Source organism: Ictidomys tridecemlineatus, chromosome 7, assembly GCF_052094955.1.
Source record: "Ictidomys tridecemlineatus isolate mIctTri1 chromosome 7, mIctTri1.hap1, whole genome shotgun sequence".
Lineage (NCBI taxonomy): Eukaryota > Metazoa > Chordata > Mammalia > Rodentia > Sciuridae > Ictidomys > Ictidomys tridecemlineatus.
Window position 1 is genome coordinate 104,976,620 of NC_135483.1, and position 23,314 is coordinate 104,999,933.

The following is a 23,314-nucleotide window of genomic DNA, read 5'->3' on the forward strand; positions in this document are numbered from 1 at the left end:
CTTCTTCCCTCCTTCTCCCTCCTGCTGGCCCTTCCTTCCTGTCCTCAGACTGGACACAGGGTATTCACTGAGATTCCTCCTTCCAGGACCCCCTGCGCTTTCCTCCTCCCCCACGGTAAGACACAGGGACACGTGCACTGTTTCCAGGGGGACTGGGGTGGAGGCCATGGGAGGCTGGGGTGGAGGCCATGGGGGGCCAGCATTCTCTTGGGTAGCTGACTTTGTGCTAAGGCCAGGCTGTGCCCAGGCAATGGGTAGAGCTGGATACAAGGCTTGGAGGTCTGGGTCACCCGCCCCCCACCTATCTCAGAGACCCCTCAGCCCAGCCTCCATAGACCACCTGAGAGTCACCCTGACCATAACCCCCTGACCTGCCTGACGGTTCCTGGCGGCCTTCTGTCTGTCGGCTTGGCCTGAGACAGGGCTGGGTCCCCCCGACCTCTTCTGCCTGCCTATCTGGTGTTTAGTAACCCCAGCAGCAGGGGGTCCACATGAGCGGAGACCCCACTCCCCCCACCCCTGATGCCACAAACCACATAGGCCACGGTGGGCACGTGAATAAGCCTTCATTGTGCAAAGGTGAGCCCCACAGCCAGGTCTCGGCTGGCCACGGAGGATGGGTCCGCCCTGGAAGTGGGAGAGAGCCGCCCCTCACTCCACCACCTCCTGGCCCCCAGGCCATGCCCAGAGGCTCAGCGTAGATCCTGGGTTTGAGGAGAGGGGAACCGCAGCTTGAGGAGGGTGGCTGAGACAAGATGTCAGAGAGGGTCCTGGAGTCAGGGAGGGGCTGGGGCCATGTCCCTCCAGCCGGTTTGTGGGTGGGCATGGCCCAGGATGATCAGAGGGACCCTACGTGATTGAATGAGTGACTGTGAGATTGAAGAGTGGTGTCCCCAGCCCAAGAAGCTTCCTCCTGTCTGGGCCTGATGGCCGTGGGTGCTCCACGTGCCACTCGGGATGAGGCCCTATAGCAGAGTGAGTGCCAAGAAGACCCCTGCAGAGCAGGACAGGTCAGGGGCACAGGTGGAAGCAGCTGTCAGGTGCGGATCAGGCCTCCACACAGAAGAGGAAGGAGGGGGATGGCCAAGGGGGGAGGTGCTGGAGCACACAGACCCAGACCAGATGGGAGGGAGGCCCTGGTGAATGGGGAGAGGGCAGAAGGCAGGGGACCGGGCTGGGAGAAGGAAAGAGTGGAGAAGTGGAAGGCGGCCAGGAGAAGGGGGCCAGGCAACTGGGGAGCCTTTAGGCAGAGTTGACATCCACGGACTTGGGCTGGGCCTTGCGGGAGGTCAGATCTGAGAGCTTCTTCAGCCGCTTCTTCAGCTCCAGCGGGAACTTCTCGTAGCATTTCTTACACACGGGCTTCATGTCGAACTCCACAAACTTGTTCCTGGGGATGAAGCCAGCAGTTCATGCCCCACTGACTCTGAACCCAGATAATGAGCCAGAGGCAGCAAGGGCCTGCTTCTGGCCACAGGGCACATGGGGATAAGGAGATGGGCCTGGGGCCTCCTTCCCTCCTGGAGGCTTCTCAGATTCGGACCCTCCAGAACCCTCTATGGCTCCCTATTTCCCATGGAAGCCTGGGCTCCAAATCACTGGACTCCTCACAGTCCCATCCAGGCTTCCCTGACATATTTGCCTTTCATATGCTGTCCCCTGAGCTAGAATGTCCTCCCCTGCCAAGAGTTCAGAGTCTTTGTGGATGTGTTACTCCCTCCTTCACCATACCCTGGAGTCCCGGGACCTGTCCCCATCTGCCTGGGCTGCCCCTGGCATCCCCGGGGCCTGACCACCACAGTGTGCAGGGAAGACTGGATGAGAAAAGGAAAGGACCTACAGAGAGCCCCCACCACACGCCCCTGCAGGTGGGAGGAGGCAGTAGGTTGACTCACTTCAGGGTGAGCTTGCTGTGGCAGGTGGAGCAGGAGAAGCAGTTCACACACCAGGCCTTGTTGAGGGCAGACACCACTGTGAGGGCAGAAGGGGGCTTAGCAGGTCAGCTGCAGGCCCAGCTGTGCAAAGCCAGAGCCAGCTGGGCCAGCAGCTGCAGAGCCCACCGCCTGGAGGGAGAGCAGGGTGGGGGTGGGAGGGACTTAGGGACAGAGGGGCCTCACCATCACCCTCGATCACATGGCTGCAGTTGTAGCAGACATCCCCAAAAAGCTGTGGACAGAGCAGGGTATCAGTGCGGGCTGCAGACCCCAGCCTGAGGCCCCCCAACACGGCCACTCTCAGGCATCCCCTGAAGCCTTCCCACCAGGCACAGCCTCAGGCTTGGGGTGGGGGCACGGGGCCCTCTACATCCATCCCTGGGAAAGAACAAGGCATTGCTCCCCAAGAGTGCTGTCGCTCCTGCTGGTGACCAGGAGGGCTGTGGGCTGCCCCCACCTATTCACCAGAGCAGTAGTTAAGGAAGAGGAGGCTGGCTGTCACCCCATGTGCCTGGTACCGCACACTGTTATCTGGCTGGGTCCTCACAACAGGTACCGGCCACAGACACACAATTTTTAAATAAGGACATTGAGCAGAGAAAGCTGCTCATGTCTCAAGTCTAAGCTGGGATTCAGGCCTGGCCTCAGCCCCTCCACGGGCTCTCAGGTCACTGCCCACAGCCTTTCCTGCTCACACAACAGCCCCAGCCCACCTCCCTCAGGGCCCTGAGACCCCCAGCCATCCACCTGGACCCCTCACAACCCCCAGCCGTCCACCTGGACCCCTTGCAACCCCCAGCCATCCACCCAGACCCCCTGCGACCCCCAGCTGTCCACCTAGATCCTCTGCAACCCCCAGCCGTCCACCCAGACCCCCTGCGACCCCCAGCCGTCCACCCAGATCCCCTGTGACCCCCAGCCGTCCACCCAGACCCCCTGCGACCCCCAGTTGTCCACCCAGACCCGTGTGCTGCGGGCTTGCCCTGCAGCCCTACCTGGTTGTAGTGGGTCTCGCAGTAGGCCAGGCCCTTCTTCTCGTAGTGCCGGTGGCCCAGGAATGGCTTCTCACACTTGGCACAGACAAAGTGCTGGGAGGAGAGAGGGTGGCTGGGGAGGTGTCAGAGCTAGAGCAGTGACCCCAGGAGGCAGAGGGAAGGGCGACTCCTTGGTCCTCCTTGAACACAGTGACATCCCTCGTCACTGTCCTCTCCCAGCCTGGGGTTCCCCGGAAGCCAGAAGCTGGCAAGGTGCTGCAGTGTGGTGGCCTCTCACGGGTGGGAGCTGCCCTGCTCTCCGCAGGGTGCCTCTGGGGTGTCCTCCAGACACAGGGTCACTGAGAGGCAGTTTGCAGCCATTTCATAGGTGAGGATGCACCTCCCCCAGGGGCACAGGCCAGGGCCTGGGTCAGGGCAGCATGGCCCACAGTCTCTCATAGGACCTTCTCAAAGAGGCCACCCAATACATAGTTTCTGGACACAGAGATGGCCAGGCCACCGGGGAACACAAACATCCTTTCCAAGTATGTCTATAAGAACACTAAAGCCCTGGTCCAGGGGCAAGAGCTCCAGGTGACCCCAGTGTGCACACCTGGGCAGCCTACTAGTGCCTCGTCTCCTTGAGACTGCACATGGCTGATTTTGTCCACCATAACCCTCGGGGTGCCTCTGGCCAACTCTGGAATCCTCTGAAATGCAGGAGGTGGAAGAGGAAAGGTGGACGTGGCTGCCTGACCAAGACCTGTGGGCTCAGGTCTCCGGCACCTATGGACAGCTGCGGTCCCTGGCCATGCACAAGACGGGTAGCTCCCTGAGGCTGGGCCTCTCCGGGAGCCAGTGCACAGTATGGGCTGGGATGTGAAGGGGGCTGTGAATGGGGGCACCCCTCAACCTGAAGCCTTGTGCTACTGCCAGTCTCACCTCCACGTGCCACTGCTTGCCCAGCGCGTTGACCACACGGCCCTCAATGGGCCGGCGGCAGGCCCCGCAGATGGGGACCCCCATCTTGTCATGGCAAGGTAGGCAGTAGAGCTCACCCTTCAGCTCCCGGGCCTCGGCAGTCAGCTCCTTCCTGGAAGACAGCACAGACTCCTCCAGGTGTCACCCCTGACCTTTGGCAGGGTCACTCCAGCCTCTCTAGCCCAAAGGCACTGTGCCCTGAAAGGCCCCACTCAGGCTGAGCCGAAACTCTCTGATCTTTGGTTTTTTTGGAGACTTCCTGTATGAGCCCCAGACAGGCCCTGGAGCACAGAATTCCCCCACAGGCCTGGCAGAAGGGCCCTTGTGTTCTGCCCCATCAGCCCTTTGAGAGGCAGGTCTGTTCTCAGACCTCCCTCCTCCTCCAAAAGCAGACTGGGTGTCTGGGACAGGCACGGAAGGGACCAGAAGAGACTTTGAGGGAATAACTCCTCGTCCCTCTCCCACACCAGCACCAACCTCACTCTCCACCCCTACCTCTCTGCTCCGTCTCAGCCATGGTCTCTGCAGTCCAGGGACCAACCTCCCGCTTTCGCCCCCCAAGTCTCAATTACCCACTGAACAGAGTCCTGGAGAGAGGAGCTTCCGGCCCCAGCCACTTCCCAGTCCCCATTCTACCTCTTCCCTGCAGCTCTGCACCTCATGGTGTGGACACCCTCTCTGCCCACCTGGTTCACCTCTCCTGCCTCAGCCCTAGGTGCGGGTCCCACCACCCCTGCTCTCTGACAGCCATGGCTGTCCACCGGCCCCCACCCCAGGGACAGGATAGGCACCTACCCACAGTGGGTGCAGCTGAAGTGATCTGGGTGGTAGGCGTCATTCCTGAACATGAGGGGCTGCTCATCAATGACCAGGTGGCACCGCTGACAGATGTACTTTCCTAGGCCCTTGGCCTTCTCACGGTTGTGGCAAGGCCGGCACAGGTGCCTGTGGGAGGTGAGGGTATTGTTAGGGGCAGGTCAATACCTCCTGCTCCCAGGATGGCCAGGCCACCTGTAGAAGAGAGCCCAGGACCCTGCCTGCAGCCTCAGCCAGAGCCTTGGGGCTTCAATGAGGCTCATCCCAGAAAGCAGGAAAGCAAGCTGCCCAGGGGGGCACAGGTGCACCCTTTAAAAAGAGGGCCCAGGGCGGCACAGGTGCACCCTTTAAAAGAAGTGGCCTCCTGTGCTCAGGAAAAAGACTAGGCATACAGCAGAATGTTCATGTTTTTCTCTCTTTGGCTAGTATGTTTCTTCTTTTAAAAGTGGTATGTTTCCACTTTTCCTGAACCTAGGATAGTATATGGAACAGAAAAGACATTTAATTGACATTCGCTGGAAAACAAGTTTCATGTCTCAAATGTCCTAACAGGAGCTACAGAGAAGGTTAGTTTCAAAATCCCACTATGCCCAGCAGAGTGGCCACGAAGCACAGGACCGCACAACGGGCTCATCCTTTCCTTTGGGGTGCACCAGATAAAAAGGGGTCCTAACGTGTACAGGCACCTTCTGTCTCCAAAGACAAGTGCGGCTGTGTCAGACGGAGGCCCCAAACCCAGGAACTGTCATCACAGAGTCTTTTTTGTGAAGACCTCAGAGTCATTTCTGATGCTACTCCACAGCTGTGGTCTCAACTGAGTGAGAAATCAACATGGTTTCTGTTTCCCCTCCCTCAAAGGAGGCAAGAATTTAGATTCAGGGTCCTCAGGCAAAGATAGACAAAGAGGGAAATCCAGCGCCCCTTGTTTCTATCCCCACCTGCCACCCCAATCTAAATGTGCTCCTGATGCAGCCAGACCCTCTGTCCCAGGCCCCCAATCCACGGGGATGCCCCTTCACCCTTCCGACCTCCACACGGCAACCTCAATGTTGGCTCCTTTTACAGGCTGGCAGTTTACATAAGGGATTGACTCTCATTCAAAACCTCCCTGCCAGGTGAGAGTGGGCAGTCAACTCAGTGTCCCCAGCCTGGACCCCCAAGCCCGCTATGTCTGTTTGGATCTGGACTCTATCCCGCAGCTCCCTGCTCTTTACTTGCCCCTGAGTCCGACTTTACCAGGGGGAATGTCCCAGCGAGGTCCTGGGAACCACTTGCTAACATCTGCCGGGCTCCCAGCTGTGCCTTTGGCAGGTGCAGGGTGCCCAGCATGAGGCAATGGCTCAGGATCAGCTTATGGAATATGTGAGAGAACAAGTGATTGCGCAATACATCATCTCCCTGTGACTTGGCCAAGCCTGGCCTAGGCCCTTGGCTCTCCCCACCCCACAGTGGACAGCAGATGTGGCCTGTAGCAGCAGCCTTCATCAACATGATCCAGGGATCCCACCCTCACCCAGACACCTACGCCCCAGCCCCCACCCACACCACCTCCACATTTGGCCTAGGGCTGATCCGCCCCACCCAACCACCGACTGTGACCAGCCCACTCCCCCGACTGTGACCAGCCCACTCCCCCGGCCTCTGTCACATAGTCATTCCCCGTAGTCCCACTCCCAATTTTGGAGATTACTCCTTAGCATGAGGACAACATTCAACTCATATAGAATAACTCTATTTCAAAGCTGTAGAAATTTGCTCAACTTCCCAAATTCTACCGCAATGGTCAACGCCCTTCAAGCCTCCATCAGGAGTCTCCTCGATAATGAAAAGTCTGTTGGTGTGTGTTGGGGGGTGGCTCAGTGGAAGAGCACTTGCCTAGCATGTACGAGGCACTGGGTTCAATCCCTAGCATTAAGGAAATGGAAGGGCAGGTCAGGGGGAACCCAGAAACGCCCACATTTCTTTTTTCCTTTTCTTTCTTTGTGTGTATGTGTGTGTGTGTGTGTGTGTGTGTGTGTGTGTGTGTGTGTGTGTGTGTGTTACTAGGGATTAAACCCAGGGGCACTTTAACATTGAGCTACATCCCCCAGGCCTTTTAATCTTTTATTTTGGGATAGGGACTGAATAAGTTTCCCAGGTTGGTCTTGAACTTGCAATTCTCCTGCCTCAGCCTCCTGAGTTGCCAAGATGGCAGCGTGTTCCACTGCACCCAGCACACACCCACATTTTCATCCAGTGTGAGTCAGTTCTTCCAGAAAGCCCACCCAGGGCACAACAGGAAAGGGACCTCTACCCTGGCTCAGATACCTGATTACCCACTGGCTCCCAGGCAGGGCAGAGGAGCCCCCTACTCCTGTAGACATCCCAGCTGGGAAACAGGTTCAGGATACACTCAATCCCAACACCAGATCCAAAGAGGACCTTTGGAATTTTTTTTCCAAGTAGAATTCAAATGGAAACTAAGAATTCTAACATTAAGGTACAGCAGCAAAAGAGAACCACAAAGCCATGTGTACAAATGCCTGTAATCCCAGTGGCTTGGGAGATTGAGGCAGGAGGATCACGAGTTCAAAGCCAGCCTCAGCAACTTAGCAAGGCCCTAAGTAACTCAGTGAGACCCTGTCTCTAAATAAAACACAAAAAAATGGATATGGATGTAGCTTGGTGGTTAAGCACCCCTGGATTCACTCCCCAGGACTAAAAAAAAAAAACACAGAACCCACACAGGAAGCATAGCTTCTTGAGTGACACAGGCTTGGGTTTAAACCCTGGCTCTGTCATTTTCTGGCATTTGCCATTGAGTAGGTTACTTCACCTCTCTGAGCCTCAGTTTCCTTGCCTACAAAATGGGGCAATAATTCAGAGAGCACAGGGTTATGCAAAAAGGTAAATTTCAGATAGTGCACATGGTAGGCACTCCCAAGTGCCAGCCACATAAAGTTTTAAATAAAAACTTAAAAGTCTTTTGAAACCAGGATTGCTGATTTGGTTCTCCAGGTCTTTTGCCAAGATGGAGAGAAATGAGCTTGGTTCAGTCTTGGGAGAGGCCATCCTGGCAATACCCAAATTGCTCGGGCCCCAACCTCGAGCAAACCATAGAGGAGTCTTAGGAGCCAGCGGTCAGTGGGCCGCAGTGGCTCTCTTGATGGCCCTTCTGTGCTGGGGAAGAATCCACACCGGCAAGAGCTGGGCCTGCCTGGCTGAGCTGCGTCCCCACGGGACAGACAGCGCCCCATTATGAGGCGGCCTGCAGCTGTGCTTGATTCTACATAAAGGCCATGATTTATTCCACATGCCCAAACGGAGCCTAATTATACAGGGCAGGACACAAGGACCGTACAGCAAGTGTCCTGAAAGAATCCCCTCTCATTCCGCCCAACAAGACTCCTCAGCCTCCCGCCCTCTGCATTCATGGACACCCCCTCCCGCCCACCCAGCGCAGGCCTGGGAGCGCGGGCCTGTTGCCATGGTGGCTGGCCCCTCCCTGCCCCCCCCCATTAGTAGGAAACCATCCCCTTCTGAAATATCCCCTTGTGTCTGTCAGCTTCAATCAGAGCCCCCCACCCAGCCCCAGCCGTCACCCACTCCCAGGCTCCCAAAGCAGTCACACACTCAGCCTCTGTGACGCTCAGTGGCCAAGCTGGGAGGGGGGTTCACAGGCTGGGGACACTGCAAAATTCACAGCCCCGTTGCAGCAGAGGCAGCCGGAGGAGCAGCCCACCCCACAAGGGACCCCTCAGGAATGAAGTAGCCTTTCAGGGCTGGAGGGGCTGCAGGCGCCCTTCCTCTCCTTAAATAGCCAGCTGTCCACCCACAGCTGCACAGAGGCCACCGCCGACGCCACCGCCCGCGCCCACGGTTCACCTGCCATCCCAGCTCCTGTCCGTTCCTCCTGGACCAGCTGTGAGAGGTAAGGAGCAGGACGGGGCGGGCAGGCAGGGCGTCCGGGAGTCACCCTGCTGGTGAACATGGGGCATCTCTTGTCCCTGTCTCCTTGATAATGGCTAGGCCAAAGTTGAACTCACAGCGACCTGCAATGCAGTGTTTTTGCCCCTCCATTGGGGGCTTATAAAGGACAGGGGACTTTCCCACAGGCCCACGCCGCGGTGACAGTCAGCCAGCACCCACGGCCACAAGGCTTTCTAGAGCCAGATTCGGGCCAGGAAGTGACAGGTGACCAATGTACAGAAAACTACCTCTGCCAACCACAGTACTGCCACCCATGGCTTCCTCCTCCAGCCGCGTCTGCCTGTATGGCCCCTCCATGGAGGCCCAAGGCCCATCTGACCTGCAGCCACGGGGCCCAGACTGCCCCAGGTCCATGCCATACTCCACGCTGCTCTTAGTAGCTCATGCTCTGTGACTGTCTGAGCAGAGTGAGCCCAGAGGACCCATAGATCTAGGCTGAGGCTCAAATTTCTAAGGGACAAGGGAGCGAGAGAAATGGAAGGAGAAATCACAGCAAAACAGAAACAACCCAGACAGTCTCAGTCACCAAGAGTGAGTATCCCCAGTCTCCAGCCTAGGTGGCAGGCCAAGGGCAGCATCAACAGGCAAGGCCACCTGGCAGAAGGCAAGGCAGAACTGGATGCCACAGCCCATCCAGCACTCTGGGGTGTGAGCCCTGTAGTCACACACTCGGAGCCCTGAGTGGTTTAATGCTCTGCTGTCGTGTCTTGAAATTCTTACTTTTCAAGCAAGGAATACACATTGTCATTTCACATTGGTCCCCCAAATTAGGTGGCCAGTCCTTCAGCCAGGTCCCAAGAAGGAGACACTGAGCCAGAGACAACTCCAGAATGAGCTCTGAGACAAATCACACTCCTGGCTCCGGCCACGGAGCCCTCGTGGGTCTCCAGAGGTAGTGTCCTGGGAGCCTTGGGTCTCTCTGATCCAACTTCCAACTCCAGGGCCACTGCCCCCTGCTATGTGACTTCAGGCAAGAAAGCAGACGCCAAGCCCTGTTTTCCCCCTTTGTAAAATGGAGCACCCGATGCCAACCTCCTAGAACCAGCACACACAAGAGGAAGAAGGCCCTGACCATGCCATGTGTGGGTAAGGGTGGGGGCCATACCTGTGAGCTGACCTCCTGGAGGAACCAGGTGACAAATGTACTGTAGAGCACAGTCCAGGTCCAACCGACTGCCCAGGGTAGAGGGCAGCCAGCTCAGCCCCTTCCTAGCTCTGGGTTCAGACAGACCAGAGATGAGAAGTCAGGGTCAGCATTGGCCTCCTGAGCCACGTCCAGTCTCTTGCCCCACCCTAGGCTGTAGGCTCCTCTGGCCCCATCATCTACCCTCTCCTGCCCACATCCCCAGCTCCCAGTCCTGGGCAAAAGAAGCAAGGTGTTTGGGACTCCCCTTCTTCTCTCTCTTGGATCTTTTAAGTGGACTAAATCAAGGCAAAGCAGATTTCCCTGTTGGGGAGGGGTAGGGAGCACTGATGAGGATCTGGGCTTCACTTTGTTAGCAAGGGAGGGCTCTGACCACAGTCCTCAGGCAGCCTCCCAGGCCTCTCTGAGCTGCAGATCTTCCCAGGGAAATCCTAGCCAGTCTCTCTGCCATTAGGCCCTTGACCTCCTGAAAAGATCCCACTTCTTGATGTTGGAACAACCTGATGGGAAAACACATCCTGCTGGCCTGAGGTCCAAGCACAGGGTCTTCCTCAATCCAGGCCTCCTCCCAGTGGGATGTCCAAAACAGAACTGGTGGGCTGAGTCCACTTGCCGATGCTGGTGGACAGAGCAGGCCTCTGGCTTCCTCCCACGACATGGCCCTTGCTGCATTCCTGAGGAAGCGCTCCTGAAGGTCGGGTGCTGGGGGAACCGTGGTCGGGGGCTGCAGGGGTGCCAGAAGGTCCAAGCAGACAGGTCAGGGAGGATTCTGGGACTTAAGGAGAGTGGTGTTCACTTGGAAAGACTGAGGCTGAAGGAATTGCCAGCTCTCAGAAACAGCCCACCCAGTCAGTGGTAATGAGGGCCACCGTCTGCCGTTCAGATGGCTCACCTGGAGGGAGAACAGGAAATACGGGGCCCTTCCCTGCCCTCCAGAGCCTCACACAGTCGGAGCTCACATCTCCCCACTACAGTGCTGACTTCACCCTCCCTGCCCTGAGGGAGTAGAACATGGGGTACAATGTGGGGAGGAGCTGCAGATTTCTGGGTCACCCAGCACTGGCCCCAGGCCATTTCGTCAGGGACACAGCTACTCAGGGGGAAAGCTTCAAGCCCCAGTTTTGCTTTGACCTTGTGCTAAAATTCAGAATGCCTTTGATGATGAGTCACCCCCAAATGGGCACAGGGGTTCTCAGCAGTCCTGGTGGTAATGCTCCGCTCAGAGCAGCTCTGTTCCTCTCAGTTAGGGGTGGGAAGTTCTGAAGTCATCAGAGGTCCTACTTGTGACTTCTGAAGGGCAAAGCTTCGCTAGCCTGGGTTCTCTCTGGCCTGTTTGCTTGTTCACTCCATGTCTGTCCCCTGCTCTGCCTCCAGCCACAGCATGAATGGCCTCGAGGTGGCCTCCCCAAGTCTGACTGACAACTCATCTCTGACCACTGAGCAATGTGGGCAGGAGACGCCCCTGGAGAACATGCTGTTCGCTTGCTTCTACCTCCTGGATTTCATCCTGGCTTTTGTTGGCAATGCCCTGGCCCTGTGGCTTTTCATCCGGGACCACAAGTCAGGCACCCCAGCCAACGTGTTCCTGATGCACCTGGCCGTGGCCGACTTGTCCTGTGTGCTGGTCCTGCCCACCCGCCTCGTCTATCACTTCTCTGGGAACCACTGGCCATTTGGGGAAATCCCGTGCCGACTCACCGGCTTCCTCTTCTACCTCAACATGTACGCCAGCATCTACTTCCTCACCTGCATCAGCGCTGACCGCTTCCTGGCCATCGTGCACCCGGTCAAGTCCCTCAAGCTGCGCAGGCCTCTCTATGCTCACCTGGCCTGTGCCTTCTTGTGGGTGGTGGTGGCTGTGGCCATGGCTCCACTGCTGGTCAGCCCACAGACGGTCCAGACCAACCACACAGTCGTCTGCCTGCAGCTGTACCGAGAGAAGGCCTCCCACCATGCCCTGGCGTCCCTCGCCGTGGCCTTCACCTTCCCGTTTGTCACCACGGTCACCTGCTACCTGCTGATCATCCGCAGCCTGAGAAAGGGCCCCCGCGTGGAGAAGCGCCTCAAGAACAAAGCCGTCCGCATGATCGCCATGGTGCTGGCCATCTTCCTGATCTGCTTCGTGCCCTACCACGTCCACCGCTCCGTCTACGTGCTGCACTACCGGGGCGGCGGGACCTCCTGCACGGCCCAGCGTGTCCTGGCCCTGGGAAACCGCATCACTTCCTGTCTCACCAGCCTCAATGGGGCCCTCGACCCTGTCATGTACTTCTTTGTAGCTGAGAAGTTCCGTCACGCCCTGTGCAATCTGCTTTGCGGCAAAAGGCTCACGGGTCCGCCCCCCAGCTTTGAAGGGAAAACCAACGAGAGCTCGCTGAGTGCCAGGTCAGAGCTGTGAGCCCGAGGCTCCGTCCCTGGGTGGGCCACAGACTGTTGCAGGAGGAGGGTCCCCTTAGGGTGGGTGACACTGGTCTCAGCAAAGAGAAGGCTGCCCACTGCTCCAATCTCCCTGAGCAAACCACCTGTTTCAGCAGGTCCCTACTCGCCCCTCCCAAAGGTCTGAACTTCCAAGTCACCCAGACCGGAGCTGGGTCTTAACCACACAGAACCCCTAAAAAAGAAGAAGAATCAGTGAGGATTGAGAGGCCGTCCCTCTGCAGGGACTGTTGGCTCTGCTTCCTAGTTGCTCCCAGACACCCAGTGAGTTCACCCGTGGAAAGGGGGAGGGGACCCAGAGGAACAACTCCAGAACACTGAGGGTCTTTCTTTCCCCCACTAGACTGCCAGCCTCCCTAATTACAGAAATGCACAGCAGGGAGGCCACGTAGAAAGGCCCAGAAGGAAGGCTGCAAAGGACTCAGGAGAAGAGGCACCCATGAATCTCAGTGGAGGAGTAGGGACAGTGTCTACCGTACAAGGAGTTCCCTTTGCAGTGCCTTTGCCAGGCGAGCCCTTTCTGAATTTTGGGGGGATGGACTATAAATTGTAGCTAAATGCCGTAAGTATATTCAGACTGGTTGCCACGTGACACCCAGCAGCCGTGGTTTGCAGAACACATTCATCCTGATCCCTCCTGTTATAAGCTACACAGAGACCTGCCTGTGGTCTGACAATCCCTAGAGCCTCTCAGCAAAAGGAGCGCGGTGTGTATCCTGCTAATCCAGACCTGGCAGCGGCATCCTGAGTCCCATTTCCTCCCGAGGGGACTCAGCCAGCCTCTGCCCGCCCAGTTTTGAGCTGTCTCGCTTGGTAGCCTGCATGCATCCCCCTAACATGTCCTTTTTTGTACTTGTTTGTACTGATCATAAACTGAATTGTAGTTTTAAGCTGACGGAGGCTATTGTGTCTGCTCAACGCGATGCCTTTCCCAGAACTTCTCTTCCCTTTCAACCCAAGAATGACCAAGCAGAGGCTGGGGCAGCTGTGGGGGCTCCCTTGCCAAGGTTCTGGTGGCCCACGCCTGCCACCCATGCCTGCCTGAGCCAGGAGGGTCCAAACGAGGACTTTCATTACTCAGCATCCTGGCTGCCACCCTGTCCCCTGTCATTACCGCTTTTCTACCACATGCTACTTTTCAAAGCACTTTTGGCCTCTTCTCATTTTCCCAACCAGTGAATGGAGCAGTGGCCCTGTGCAAGACTTGGCTCAGGAGGGGACAGGACTCCTTCCAAGCTCACACCTGGCTGATGACCCCAGTGGTCAACAGCTGTCCTTTAGCTCTTGCACTGTGCCATCAGTGCCCCACAGCCCCTCACCCAGACAACCTGCAGAGCGCCAAGCACTGTGCCCGCCCTGCAGACACCAAGAATGACGTGAGGCCATCTTTTTTCTCATGAAGCAGCAAATGGACAAGATCACTGCAGGCCACATCAGGAAGGGTCAGGGGAGGTGCTGCAGCAGAAAACTTAGTACCTACATGGGAGAGGGTGCGGCAGTCAGATGGACAGCTAGGGGGTCTCTGGGGCAGTGCTGCCTCTTCTGATGTGGGGACACGGAGAGGCAGACTTGGTCATCAGTGAGTTCAGTGGTTTGCTTTTTGTTTCATACTGGGGATTGAACCCAGGGGCACTCCACCACTGAGCTACATTTCCAGCCCTATTTTAAGACAAGGTCTTGCTGAGTTGTACAGGCTGACCTCAAACTCACTTTCCTCCTGCCTCAGCATCCCAAGCCACTAGGATTACAAGCGTGAGCCACTGCGTCCAGCTGGAAACTCGGGGTGGGACCCATTGCATTTGGGATGCCTAGTGTGCCCCCCAGGGAACAGCCATGTGGACCACTGAGTACTGGTAGGAAGAGGTCTGGGGTGGTGCCCTTAACTATCCAGACAGGCCATGCAGGGTCTCAGGCCTGTCTTCAAAGGCAGACATGAGGGGCCAAGCACAAAGCCCCAGAGGAGAAGAGAAGAGAATGAGGGAGGGGAAAACCATGAGATATGGATTCTCATGGGGAGAAGAGGCGTTTCCACCTGAAGGAGGGGCATTGCCGTGAAAGCCACTGGGAGACCTGTTAGTGCCCACGGTGGCCGCGGGGAGCACACTAGGGTAGTGGGGGCTCCTGGGTGGAGCAGGCAGGTGCGCTGGAAAGGGCTGCAGCTATGCAGGTGTGGATGGGGCACCCCAAAATTCGTCTCCAGGGAGGAGGGAGGTAAGGCCATCACTCTACAGAGGGGTGTAGAGGTCAGCAGTTGGGAAAGGCAGGGGTGGGGAGAATCATAAGGCTTCTTGAAGGTGGGAACTACCCGAATGCATGGTCCTGATTGGGGGGACTTCTCTCCAGCAACTTTCAGTCATGTGAGTCTATAGAGTTGGGGGGTGCAGATAGCTGGAGTCCGCATGCTGAGAGGCCCCAGGGGTGTCAGCTCAACTCAAAGCTCCTTATCCACCCACCGTCACCTCCTGGCTCCTGCTCCAGGGCTATTGTCCTCACTGCCTGCTGGCTGTCCTTGAGGAACAGTGCCAAGCCCAGGGGGGGCTCTGCTCTGGCCCCGCATCCCTGTCTCTGCAGCCTCACTCCTCATTAGAAACTGGGGGTGTACTGACCACCTTGGAGGTACAAAAGGGAGTCGGTAGCCACATCAGTACAGGCCAGGGAGCCTGGAGGGGCCTGGGGCTCAGCCTGTGGCCCCTGGGGCTCCTCACCTGCCCGCATTCTTCACAAAGCCCAGGTCGGCCAGCTCCACATCACACAGCTCACAGCGAAAGCACCCCGGGTGCCAGTTGCTGTTCATGGCCTTGATCACGCGTCCAATGATGAACTCGCCTGGAAGAGGAGAGGTCCCTGCTTGCTGGGCAGGACTTGGCCCCTGCCAGGCCCTGTCCACATCAGCGCTCCTCCAAGCTCAGCCTGGTCCAAGGAACCCTGCCTGCAGCACAGGAAGGCGGTGCCTGTGGAGGGCTGGAAGGGAAATGCTCAGAGACGGGCAAGGTGGACAGGGAAGAGCCCCTCCACCCAGCAGGCCAGGCCCGTGGGCACTCCACCGCAGGACCCTCACCCGCCCACCTCCCACTTCCCAGGCAGCAGCAGACTCACCGCAGGATCCGCAGCACGGGGCAAACAGCATTTGGAAGTCGTGTTCGCAGTATTTCCGGCCCTCAAACTGCAAAGGGGCCATAGACAAGACCAATAAATCACCCATCATTCCCACGAGCCTCCTCCACACCCGTACCCCTGCCTTTGTTGGGTCAGGACCTGACGGCAGGGACGGATGGGTGTGGAACTGAGAGGAGGACATTCCAGAAGCCAGAGCAGGGGGTGGGGCCCACGATACAAAGAGGTGCCCAGAAAGGGGCTTCCATAGGAACCACTGCAGAAGTCCCCAAGGCCAGCTCTCAGAGGGCCCCTGCTGCATGTTAAGGATGGTGGCCCTGTGGGTCCCAAGAGCAGGCCAGACTGCAGGAGGGAGTTTAAGCTGGGACGGGATGAGGTCAAGTTCAAATCATATGCATCTCTTTGCCCTATTTCCTGTGTCCTTTCTGTATGGAAAATCCAGAGGTCACAAAAGAGTGAAGAGAATTAAAAAGGGGACACAGGATGGTCTGAGGGAGGGAGGGGAGGGCAGGAATGGAGGCACAACTGAGTACTGCAGCCAGTGGGAGTGGACACCCCCGTGGAGCCACTTTTGGGCAGCGAGGACCAGGTACTGGCCCCAGGATGTCAGAGCCTGCCTGTCTCCCTCTCCCTGAACAATTTTTTTCTTGTTTAAAAATCTGGCTTTTCTGTTTTCTATAACAAGTGCCTATTTGACTGCAGCCCTATCCATTGTCCTGGGGAGGCAATGGAGGTTTAAGTTCATCCTGCAGTGATATCTGAGCGCCTACTGTATGCCAGGCTTTGTTCTAAGCACATGGCCCCTTCAGAACCGTCTACTCTTCCCGTTGCCTCTACCGCTGGCCGGCACTCCCCAGGAGGCTATGAAGCACCACAAGAATGCTACTGTGCAAGGCAGATCACACACCCACATCCATCCACCAACGATCCCTTAGGATCCTCAAAAGCTACTGCATCTGCCCCCAGTCCCTGGTCCCCACCTCCACTGCCACCGTCAGTGGTGTGCTGGTAAGTGTGTAACAACCAGCTCTCGGTGGCATGGAGGGAGGTGGCTGATGCATAGTGTTGGTGAAAACATCCCCCCAGGGTGATTTCCAGCTGCCAACGCAACACTGACCCAGTCGGGAAGACATGGGCACTGGCTGCCTTGGAGGTAGGAAGGATAGAAATAACCTCGGAAGCATAGAGGATAGTAAAATGTAACAAAATAATTAGGAAATGGGGAGTTTTATATATTAGTTACCTTTGTGGGGTTTTTTAAAGTATTTTTTTTAGCTGTGTATGGACTCAAGGCCTCTATTTGTTTTGATGTGGTGCCAGGATGGAACCCAGTGCCCCACACTTGCCAGGCAAGTGCTCTGCCGCTGAGCCCCAGCTCCAGCCCCACCTTTGTTTTTAATAAAATGTTTCTTCACATTTGTGCATTTCCACAACTTAATTTTTTAATGATGACTATTTAATAATCATTTTGCAAGACTAAAGATTTAACAACCTGCTCCTATGAGCTGGTGACAGCCACTCGAGGTCCCTTCACTTTTATCTGGATCATTGTTAACAACCCAGCTCCGGGTCCCACCTGGCCTCCAGCTTCTGTCCCCAGCCCCCTGACAGTTTCCTCTAACACAGCAACCAGAGGGGTCATTTTCCAAGATCAGGCATATGGTATGACTCTGCATTCCTACTCCAATCTCTTGCGGGGTGGAAGCCTAAGGTTCTATATGGCTCTACAGGACCAAAGGAGATCCATCTCCCTGTCATCCCCATCTCCTGCCATTCTCCTGTTCCCTCTGCTTCCATGATGGCCTTCCTACTGTTCCCCAAACACCCCGCACCCCCCACCACCATGGGCCTTTGCACATGCTGTGTCATTATGAGTGCTCTACCTGCAGATGCGCGGGTGGCTCCCTGCCCTTCCACTCTGCTCAGATGTGACCTGCCCTGGTCACCCACCTCCTGCCCTAGATTCCTTACGAACAGGGCACTGGCACCATAGATGCACCATTGAGTCACTATTGACCGTCTGTTCCCAACAGAGGCCGAGCACCATGAGGGCAGCCTCTTCCTGCCACCAGGGCGTGCTGGTCTCTGCCCAGAGGAGGTTGTGAAGTCACCTGTGTGGCCTCACATGTCACAGGTGACAGGCCCACACAGGTGTGGCTCAAGATGTGGACCTGTCACTGGTCAGTTCCCAGGGGGTGGGCAGAGTCCTGCTGACCCCGAGCATCCTCACCTCATAGAAGAGCCCCTCGGGAAAGGGCCGGAAGCACTGGGCACACACGAAGCAGTGCTCGTGGTACAGCTCCCCGTTGCTGTTGACGATGCGCTCCGCGGGCGCGAAGCGGGCCTGGCAGCGCTGGCACACGGCGTTGGCCAAGGCGTCAGACATGTTGCTGGAGGGGAGAGGGCGTGGGAGGAGGTCAGGCCCAGAGGGAAGGCTGCCTCCATAGCCCTCCCGCTTCTTCAACGGTTGAAACGGCCTCTAAGGTCCAGAAACTCGCTCACCTTCCAGGACCACCAGGCTGAGACCACCTGGCCCAGCTGGGACCACCCAGCTCTGCTGGCCACAGACATTCCCCCAACTACTTGTGAAGGCTTGCTAAGCCCCAGCATGGGCCGGGGGCTGCGGTGTGCCTTTCCCACAAGGCCACCCCAGCCCCACGAGGCCAGCGTAGTGTCTCTAATTACTGACGAAGGAACAGAGCACAGAGAGAGTGAGCTCTGCTCACCATGGTTCATCATGGGCCACGGCAGAACCTCCATCTGAAAAGAAACCCCCTTCCTCAAGGAATTAGTCTCAGGTATAGAATATAACCAAGGCTCAGGCTTTGTATTCTCACTCTAATTTAATCCTCAAGGAAACTCTATAGCTACTGTTGCTCCAGGTGATGGGCCTAAGACTCAGAGAGGTTACATAACTCCTACAAGCTCACAGCAGGTATAAAAAACAAAGAGTCCAGATTTGAATAGAAATTATCAGAAGTTGGAGGTTCCTTCCTCTGCAGCATAAGTTAGTTTCAAATCAACTATTCCCACAGAAAACTTGTATCATGAAGACGTCTAGAGTGTGGATCTCTGGGGGTGTAGTTGGGGGAGATTCCCCTCATCTATGTTGTCTTCCCTCTGGGAGGATTGGAACCCTAACTACAGAAGACTCCTTTATCCGTGGTTTTAACCATGGTCTGAAAATAGTAGGAAACAGAAAATTCTGGCCTGAAGGTGCAGCTCAGTGATAGAGCACTTGCCTAACATGTACCAGGTCCTGATTTCTACCCCTAGCACTGAAAAAAAAAAAAGACTGAATGAAAGAAAATTCCAGAAACAATTCATAAGTTTTCAATTGTGTGCCATTCCAGGTTTTGTGTTGAAATCCCATACAACCTTGCTCCTCATCTCACCCTGGACGTGAGTCATTCCTCTATCCAGTGGACCATACTGTCCTGTGTATGTGTACAGTATAGGCCAATAGCCTTTGGGGGGCTTGATATTATCCACAGTTTCAGGCATCTACTGGGGATCTTTGAGGGTGTCCCCGTGAATAAAGGGGACTACATTGAGCTGACCCACACTCTCAGAGGCCCTGAGGCATAACCAGGAGGCTGGTCAGATTCAAAAGTACAGTCACCATGGAGCCCCGACACCACCCACCATCCCTCGATGACCATCCAAACTCCTGACACCCGCATCTTTGACTGGAGGGGCAGCAAACAGATTCTGTCTCAAGTGTCCACTCCCATGGATTACTGGTGCCTGTCTGGAAGGCTGGGCAAAGAAGAACTGGGTTTCTTCAGTGTGGGCCGTGAGTGTCACAGCAGGTTTCTGGCACAAGGAGACAGACTAGAAACTGGGAAGGGGTCTCCTGTCTCCTCTGCTTGGGGACCTGTGTGGCAGGTACAGGACCACAAGGCCAATCGGCAACTTGCCAGGAAGGCCAGACTTCTATCCTCTGAGTTTGGGGAATCAGAGACGCCTGCTGTATCCATGTTCAGACCAGAGGGAAAGGAGACAGGGACGTGGTAGCAGACGTCAGGAACAGGCAAAGATGAAAGGACGGCTTTGCACACAGCAGCCTCAGCTCCCCAGTCCTCCCAGCTCCCCGCTGCTCTCCACGAGGCAGGCCAGTCCCTGGGGATGGATGACCCTGGGTCCACTGACTCGGTTGGGACAGGCCTGACTTCCTTCCTAAAGAACACTCTGAGCTTTCTCTCTGGAAGAACACACCCAAGGTGACAGAGAAGACGGTCCAATGCCCAACTGTGAACATGACCTCGGGTCTTGAAGAGGTCAGAAATCAACAGGAAATCCTGTGACTGTGGGCCTGGAATGCCCCCCTCCCAGGACCCAGAAATGAAACCAAATTAAGGATTCAAGTCCAGCCCCAGTCTTTTGTATCCTGCCTTAAAACCCAGACTTCTGGACTCTGACCAAGAGAGCTCACAGCTCATCTTCCACTTGCCCGCCAAGACCCCTTACAGACCCCAGGTCTCTGCTGCAGGTTCTGGCCTTGGGGACAGCCCCTCCCTCTCTGGCTTCTGGCTGAGCTGGTCCAACTCCCATGTCCAGTAGCTGCCGGATGGCTGTGCCCCTATGCAGCAACAGTTGTCCCTCCTTACCTAGCTAGCTCCTCCACTAGGCCACTCGACTGTCATGTGTCGAGGGCCCTAAACAGCAGCCTGATCACGCCCCTGTTCTTCTACCTTTTGCTTCATCTTCAAGTTGACACCCAGCAGCCAGCCCCTAACCAGAGGGGCTGGCCCTTCACTGGTCTGTGCCGAGTTCCCTGGCTGAGTCCCTGAGTTTCTCCGCTTGAGGATTTGCCCCCTTCCCTTGCACAAACTCCTGCACAACCCACTCCTCCTAAACCCACTCATGCCCCAGCCCAAGTCTTGGTCACTAGAAACCCCACAGGGCGCTCTGGGAGTTTTCATGGCTACATCCTCATGCCACCCTGAGAACACAGAACATTCTAGCCCACTGCAAAGACACCTAAATGAGCCCAGACCACTGACGTTCAGCACCACCAGGAAAAAAAAAAAAAATGTGAGCTTTCCCCAAAGGGGAGGAAGAGAGGAACTGTGCGTGCAACACAGATAGGGGCTCACGGCTCACCACCCAACTCCAGTCTCGCCAGGCCCAGCCATCCATTGCTGCACCTGAAAGAAGGGACCAGAACAACAGTGACTGCATGGTAGCACTGGAGGAAAGAAAGACTGGCACCAGCATGTCAAGCACAGAGGCCAGGGCCCAGCAGGCAAAGTGCTGGATAAAGGAACTGTTGTTTTCCAACAACCCGGAGCGTTCCAGAGTCCCTCCAATGGGGCCAGTTCCGGGGGGCAGGCCTGCAGGCTGCCTGCAAGAGGGCAGAAGGTCAGAGACATAGACATTCCACGCCCTCTTCTGCACATTCCACCCAAGAACAGGGAGCACAAAGTCTGCCCAGCTGTCCTCCAAGGAGACACGGCCACCCCGCCCCCAGCCACACAACACACAGCACACTGCCAGGGGACAAACCCCAGAGATGGGAGAGTGAACACCCTTCCCAACCCTCCCCTGCACACCCCAACTCTTTTGATCTGGACAGATGACACAGCCAAATTTGGTGTTTGTTTGTTTGTTTTGCAGTACTGAGGCTTAAGCCTAGGGATACTCTACCACTGAGCTCCTCCCCAGTCCTTTTTACTTTTATCTGGAGACAGTCTCCCTCAGTTGCCTTGGCTGACCTTGAACTTGCCATCCTCCTGCCTCAGTCTTCTGAGTAGCTGGGATTACAGGTATGCACCATCATCCCCAGCCAACACAAGCCAAATTGCCATAAAATGTCCCTGAGTTTGACAGTGTTTGACAGACTGCAATGAATGAGGTGACGGGAGCCTTCTCTGGGCCAGGCCCTTGAGAGCAGAGGTTGCTAATTCCAAATAAGGAGATTGAAACAGAGAGTGGGTCACACCTGTGGGTCACACAAAATTGGACTCAGGTCTCCTCCTGTCCCTTTCCAGACCTTGTTTTTTCACTCAACCCCCAACCTTCCTCTCTGCCAGCCTCCCATCAATCAGAGCCTAAAAGATAGTGAGAAGGCCTGGGGAGAGAAAGGGACTAGCCACAACAGGTCTGGTCACAATGAGCCAGGGTTACTGAAGCCACATCATCCTGGTTATCAGTCAGCCCTGTGGCTTGTCCTCTACAGCCAGGCTGCAACCTGCCTCAGATGCTCCCAGCAGCAAAGTGCTATCTGAACCCAACTTCTTCATCTGTGAAATGGAAAGTTCTATCCAAGGCTTGCTGGGAGGGTTCAGTGAAGTGATGCCCACGGCAGTGAGTGGCACTCCTTCCCTCTTCCAGCTAGGTCTTTACTGAGCACCTGTGCTGTCCCAGGAATTATTCCAGGTGCTGGGGGAAGGGAATCCCACTGCAGCACAGCCTCAGAAGGTCCTAGAGCCCGCGGCTTCCAACCTCGCAGCACTGCTGGCCCCTCTCCCAGCTCTTCCCCCATGGGGCCGGTCAGAGGCCAAGTCAGGGGTCACCGGGCTGCACACAGTAAACAGGAATTTACACGAAGTCAGCACCACTTACCCTCTTCCACGGGGATGCTTGCCTTACACGTGACACAGGAACTTTACAAATGCTCGTGCTTGCTATACATGTGACACACACACGAACATTACAAATCCACATGAAACCTGTTGCAAATTACTGAGCTTTTTCTGCAACTCTGCCACCTTCGTTTCTTTTCATCAAGTACATTTTTTAAATATATATATATATATATTTTTTCAGCTGAAGTTGGACACAATACCTTTATGTTATTTATTTATTTTTATGTGGTGCTGAGGATCGAACCCAGGACCTCGAAAGTGCTAGGCGAGCGCTCTACCAAGGAGCCACAACCCCAGCCCCTCATCAAGTACATTTTAAGTGTGTCACACCGAGATCACGGAACTGGCCAAAGGCATGAGGGAAATCCAGAGAAAAACAAAATCGAGTGGTGCATAAACGTGTGTGGAGGTGTGGAACCTTCCTGAGACCTGATTTTCATTACGGGCCCAGGTCACTCCTTATACCTTGGCCATGTTATTGTGTTGCATTCATGTTGTAAAAATTACTCTCCAGCATGAGCTTTGGGCCATGAATGCCCTGGCCATCCACAGGTCTGCCACCATGGTTCCTACCACAGATGCCCAGGGTCATCAAGAGCTGACCTACTCAGGCATGCTCAGGTGAGTTACTTGGTTTCCTGAACCTCAGGTTACCTACCTGAGAGGAGGGCTCACCAGTTCCTCATCCCGGCCTCTGATGGGGCTGCAGCTGTGAGCCCAGCCTGTGGCAGGCACTCCACAGACCCCGGCTCTGCAGGCTGTGAGTCCTCCTTCCCACCTGATACCTTCCCCCTTCAAGCCTGGAAGACAGCTCTAAGGGCTCCGTCCTCTATCTCCCTCTGTCAAAGCCTTCCTTGGCCAGGGGCAGGCAAGGAGCTCAGAGTCTTCTCACTGGTTAGCATTTAGCTGGACACTTTTCCTTGCTGGGGGCTGCAGGCTTTCCTGTGTCTGTGACTGCAGCTCCGGGGCTCCCAGTCCCTCCTCCCCGTCTCAACCTCCTTTCCTACAATTCCTCCCTACCTCCTCCTCAGAGGACCCCCCCTGTCACTTTGATGCCAATGACTCCAAGTACCCCTTCCAGTCTGAAAGCAACAACGCGCAGTGACATAGGGCAACTGATTTCTAACATACACCCTCCGTGCGCACTGCCCCCCAAAAGTTGATCACAAATGACATTAAACCCAATCTTTCGGAGTGGTACCCGCCTGCCCTGTGGTCAACCCCAGCCCTGTACCTGAGCCCTGGGGAGCAAGGCCCATGGCCAGCCGTCGTCGGAAGGCCCACGGCCCAGGCGGGGTTTCCGAGACAAGGCCAGCGGCTGCAGTTTTCCTGCCATTGTCCTCGGCGACCCCGCCC

The 23,314-nt window shown here is 56.1% G+C and overlaps 2 protein-coding genes across 10 annotated transcripts in view; one reads left to right on the plus strand and one right to left on the minus strand.

The window, feature by feature from the left end:
* Positions 1-8: 8 nt before the first annotated feature.
* On the plus strand, positions 9-16,784 carry Gpr17 (G protein-coupled receptor 17). The gene is made up of 3 exons (XM_040294206.2): positions 9-115; positions 8,523-8,615; positions 11,193-16,784. Exon 3 carries the CDS (start codon positions 11,200-11,202, stop codon positions 12,214-12,216), a length of 1,017 nt encoding a protein of 338 aa, XP_040150140.1. The 5' UTR covers positions 9-115; positions 8,523-8,615; positions 11,193-11,199; the 3' UTR covers positions 12,217-16,784.
* Positions 550-23,314, minus strand: part of Lims2 (LIM zinc finger domain containing 2) — a 37,183-nt gene continuing 14,418 nt past the window's right edge. For 4 of the 9 annotated variants that reach the window (XM_005315872.5, XM_005315871.5, XM_040294203.2 and 1 more), the window contains exons 2-10: positions 17,599-17,758; positions 15,351-15,417; positions 14,960-15,080; positions 4,685-4,834; positions 3,851-4,001; positions 2,930-3,022; positions 2,118-2,166; positions 1,896-1,971; positions 550-1,390 (exon numbers count right to left, since the gene is read on the minus strand). In XM_005315872.5, the coding sequence (XP_005315929.1) occupies positions 1,243-1,390; positions 1,896-1,971; positions 2,118-2,166; positions 2,930-3,022; positions 3,851-4,001; positions 4,685-4,834; positions 14,960-15,080; positions 15,351-15,417; positions 17,599-17,754 (1,011 nt within the window). In that variant the 5' untranslated portion in view covers positions 17,755-17,758 and the 3' untranslated portion in view covers positions 550-1,242. Of the gene's footprint in view, positions 1,391-1,895; positions 1,972-2,117; positions 2,167-2,929; positions 3,109-3,850; positions 4,002-4,684; positions 4,835-9,779; positions 10,977-14,959; positions 15,081-15,350; positions 15,418-17,598; positions 17,759-20,474; positions 20,617-23,192; positions 23,307-23,314 lie in introns of those variants that run through there. The other 5 variants (XM_040294205.2, XM_040294202.2, XR_013424048.1 and 2 more) reach the window with 5 other exon arrangements.

Excerpts from the sequence above, each read along its gene's own strand:
- Gpr17 (XM_040294206.2), top strand. The coding sequence starts at position 11,200 with ATGAATGGCCTCGAGGTGGCCTCCCCAAGTCTGACTGACAACTCATCT.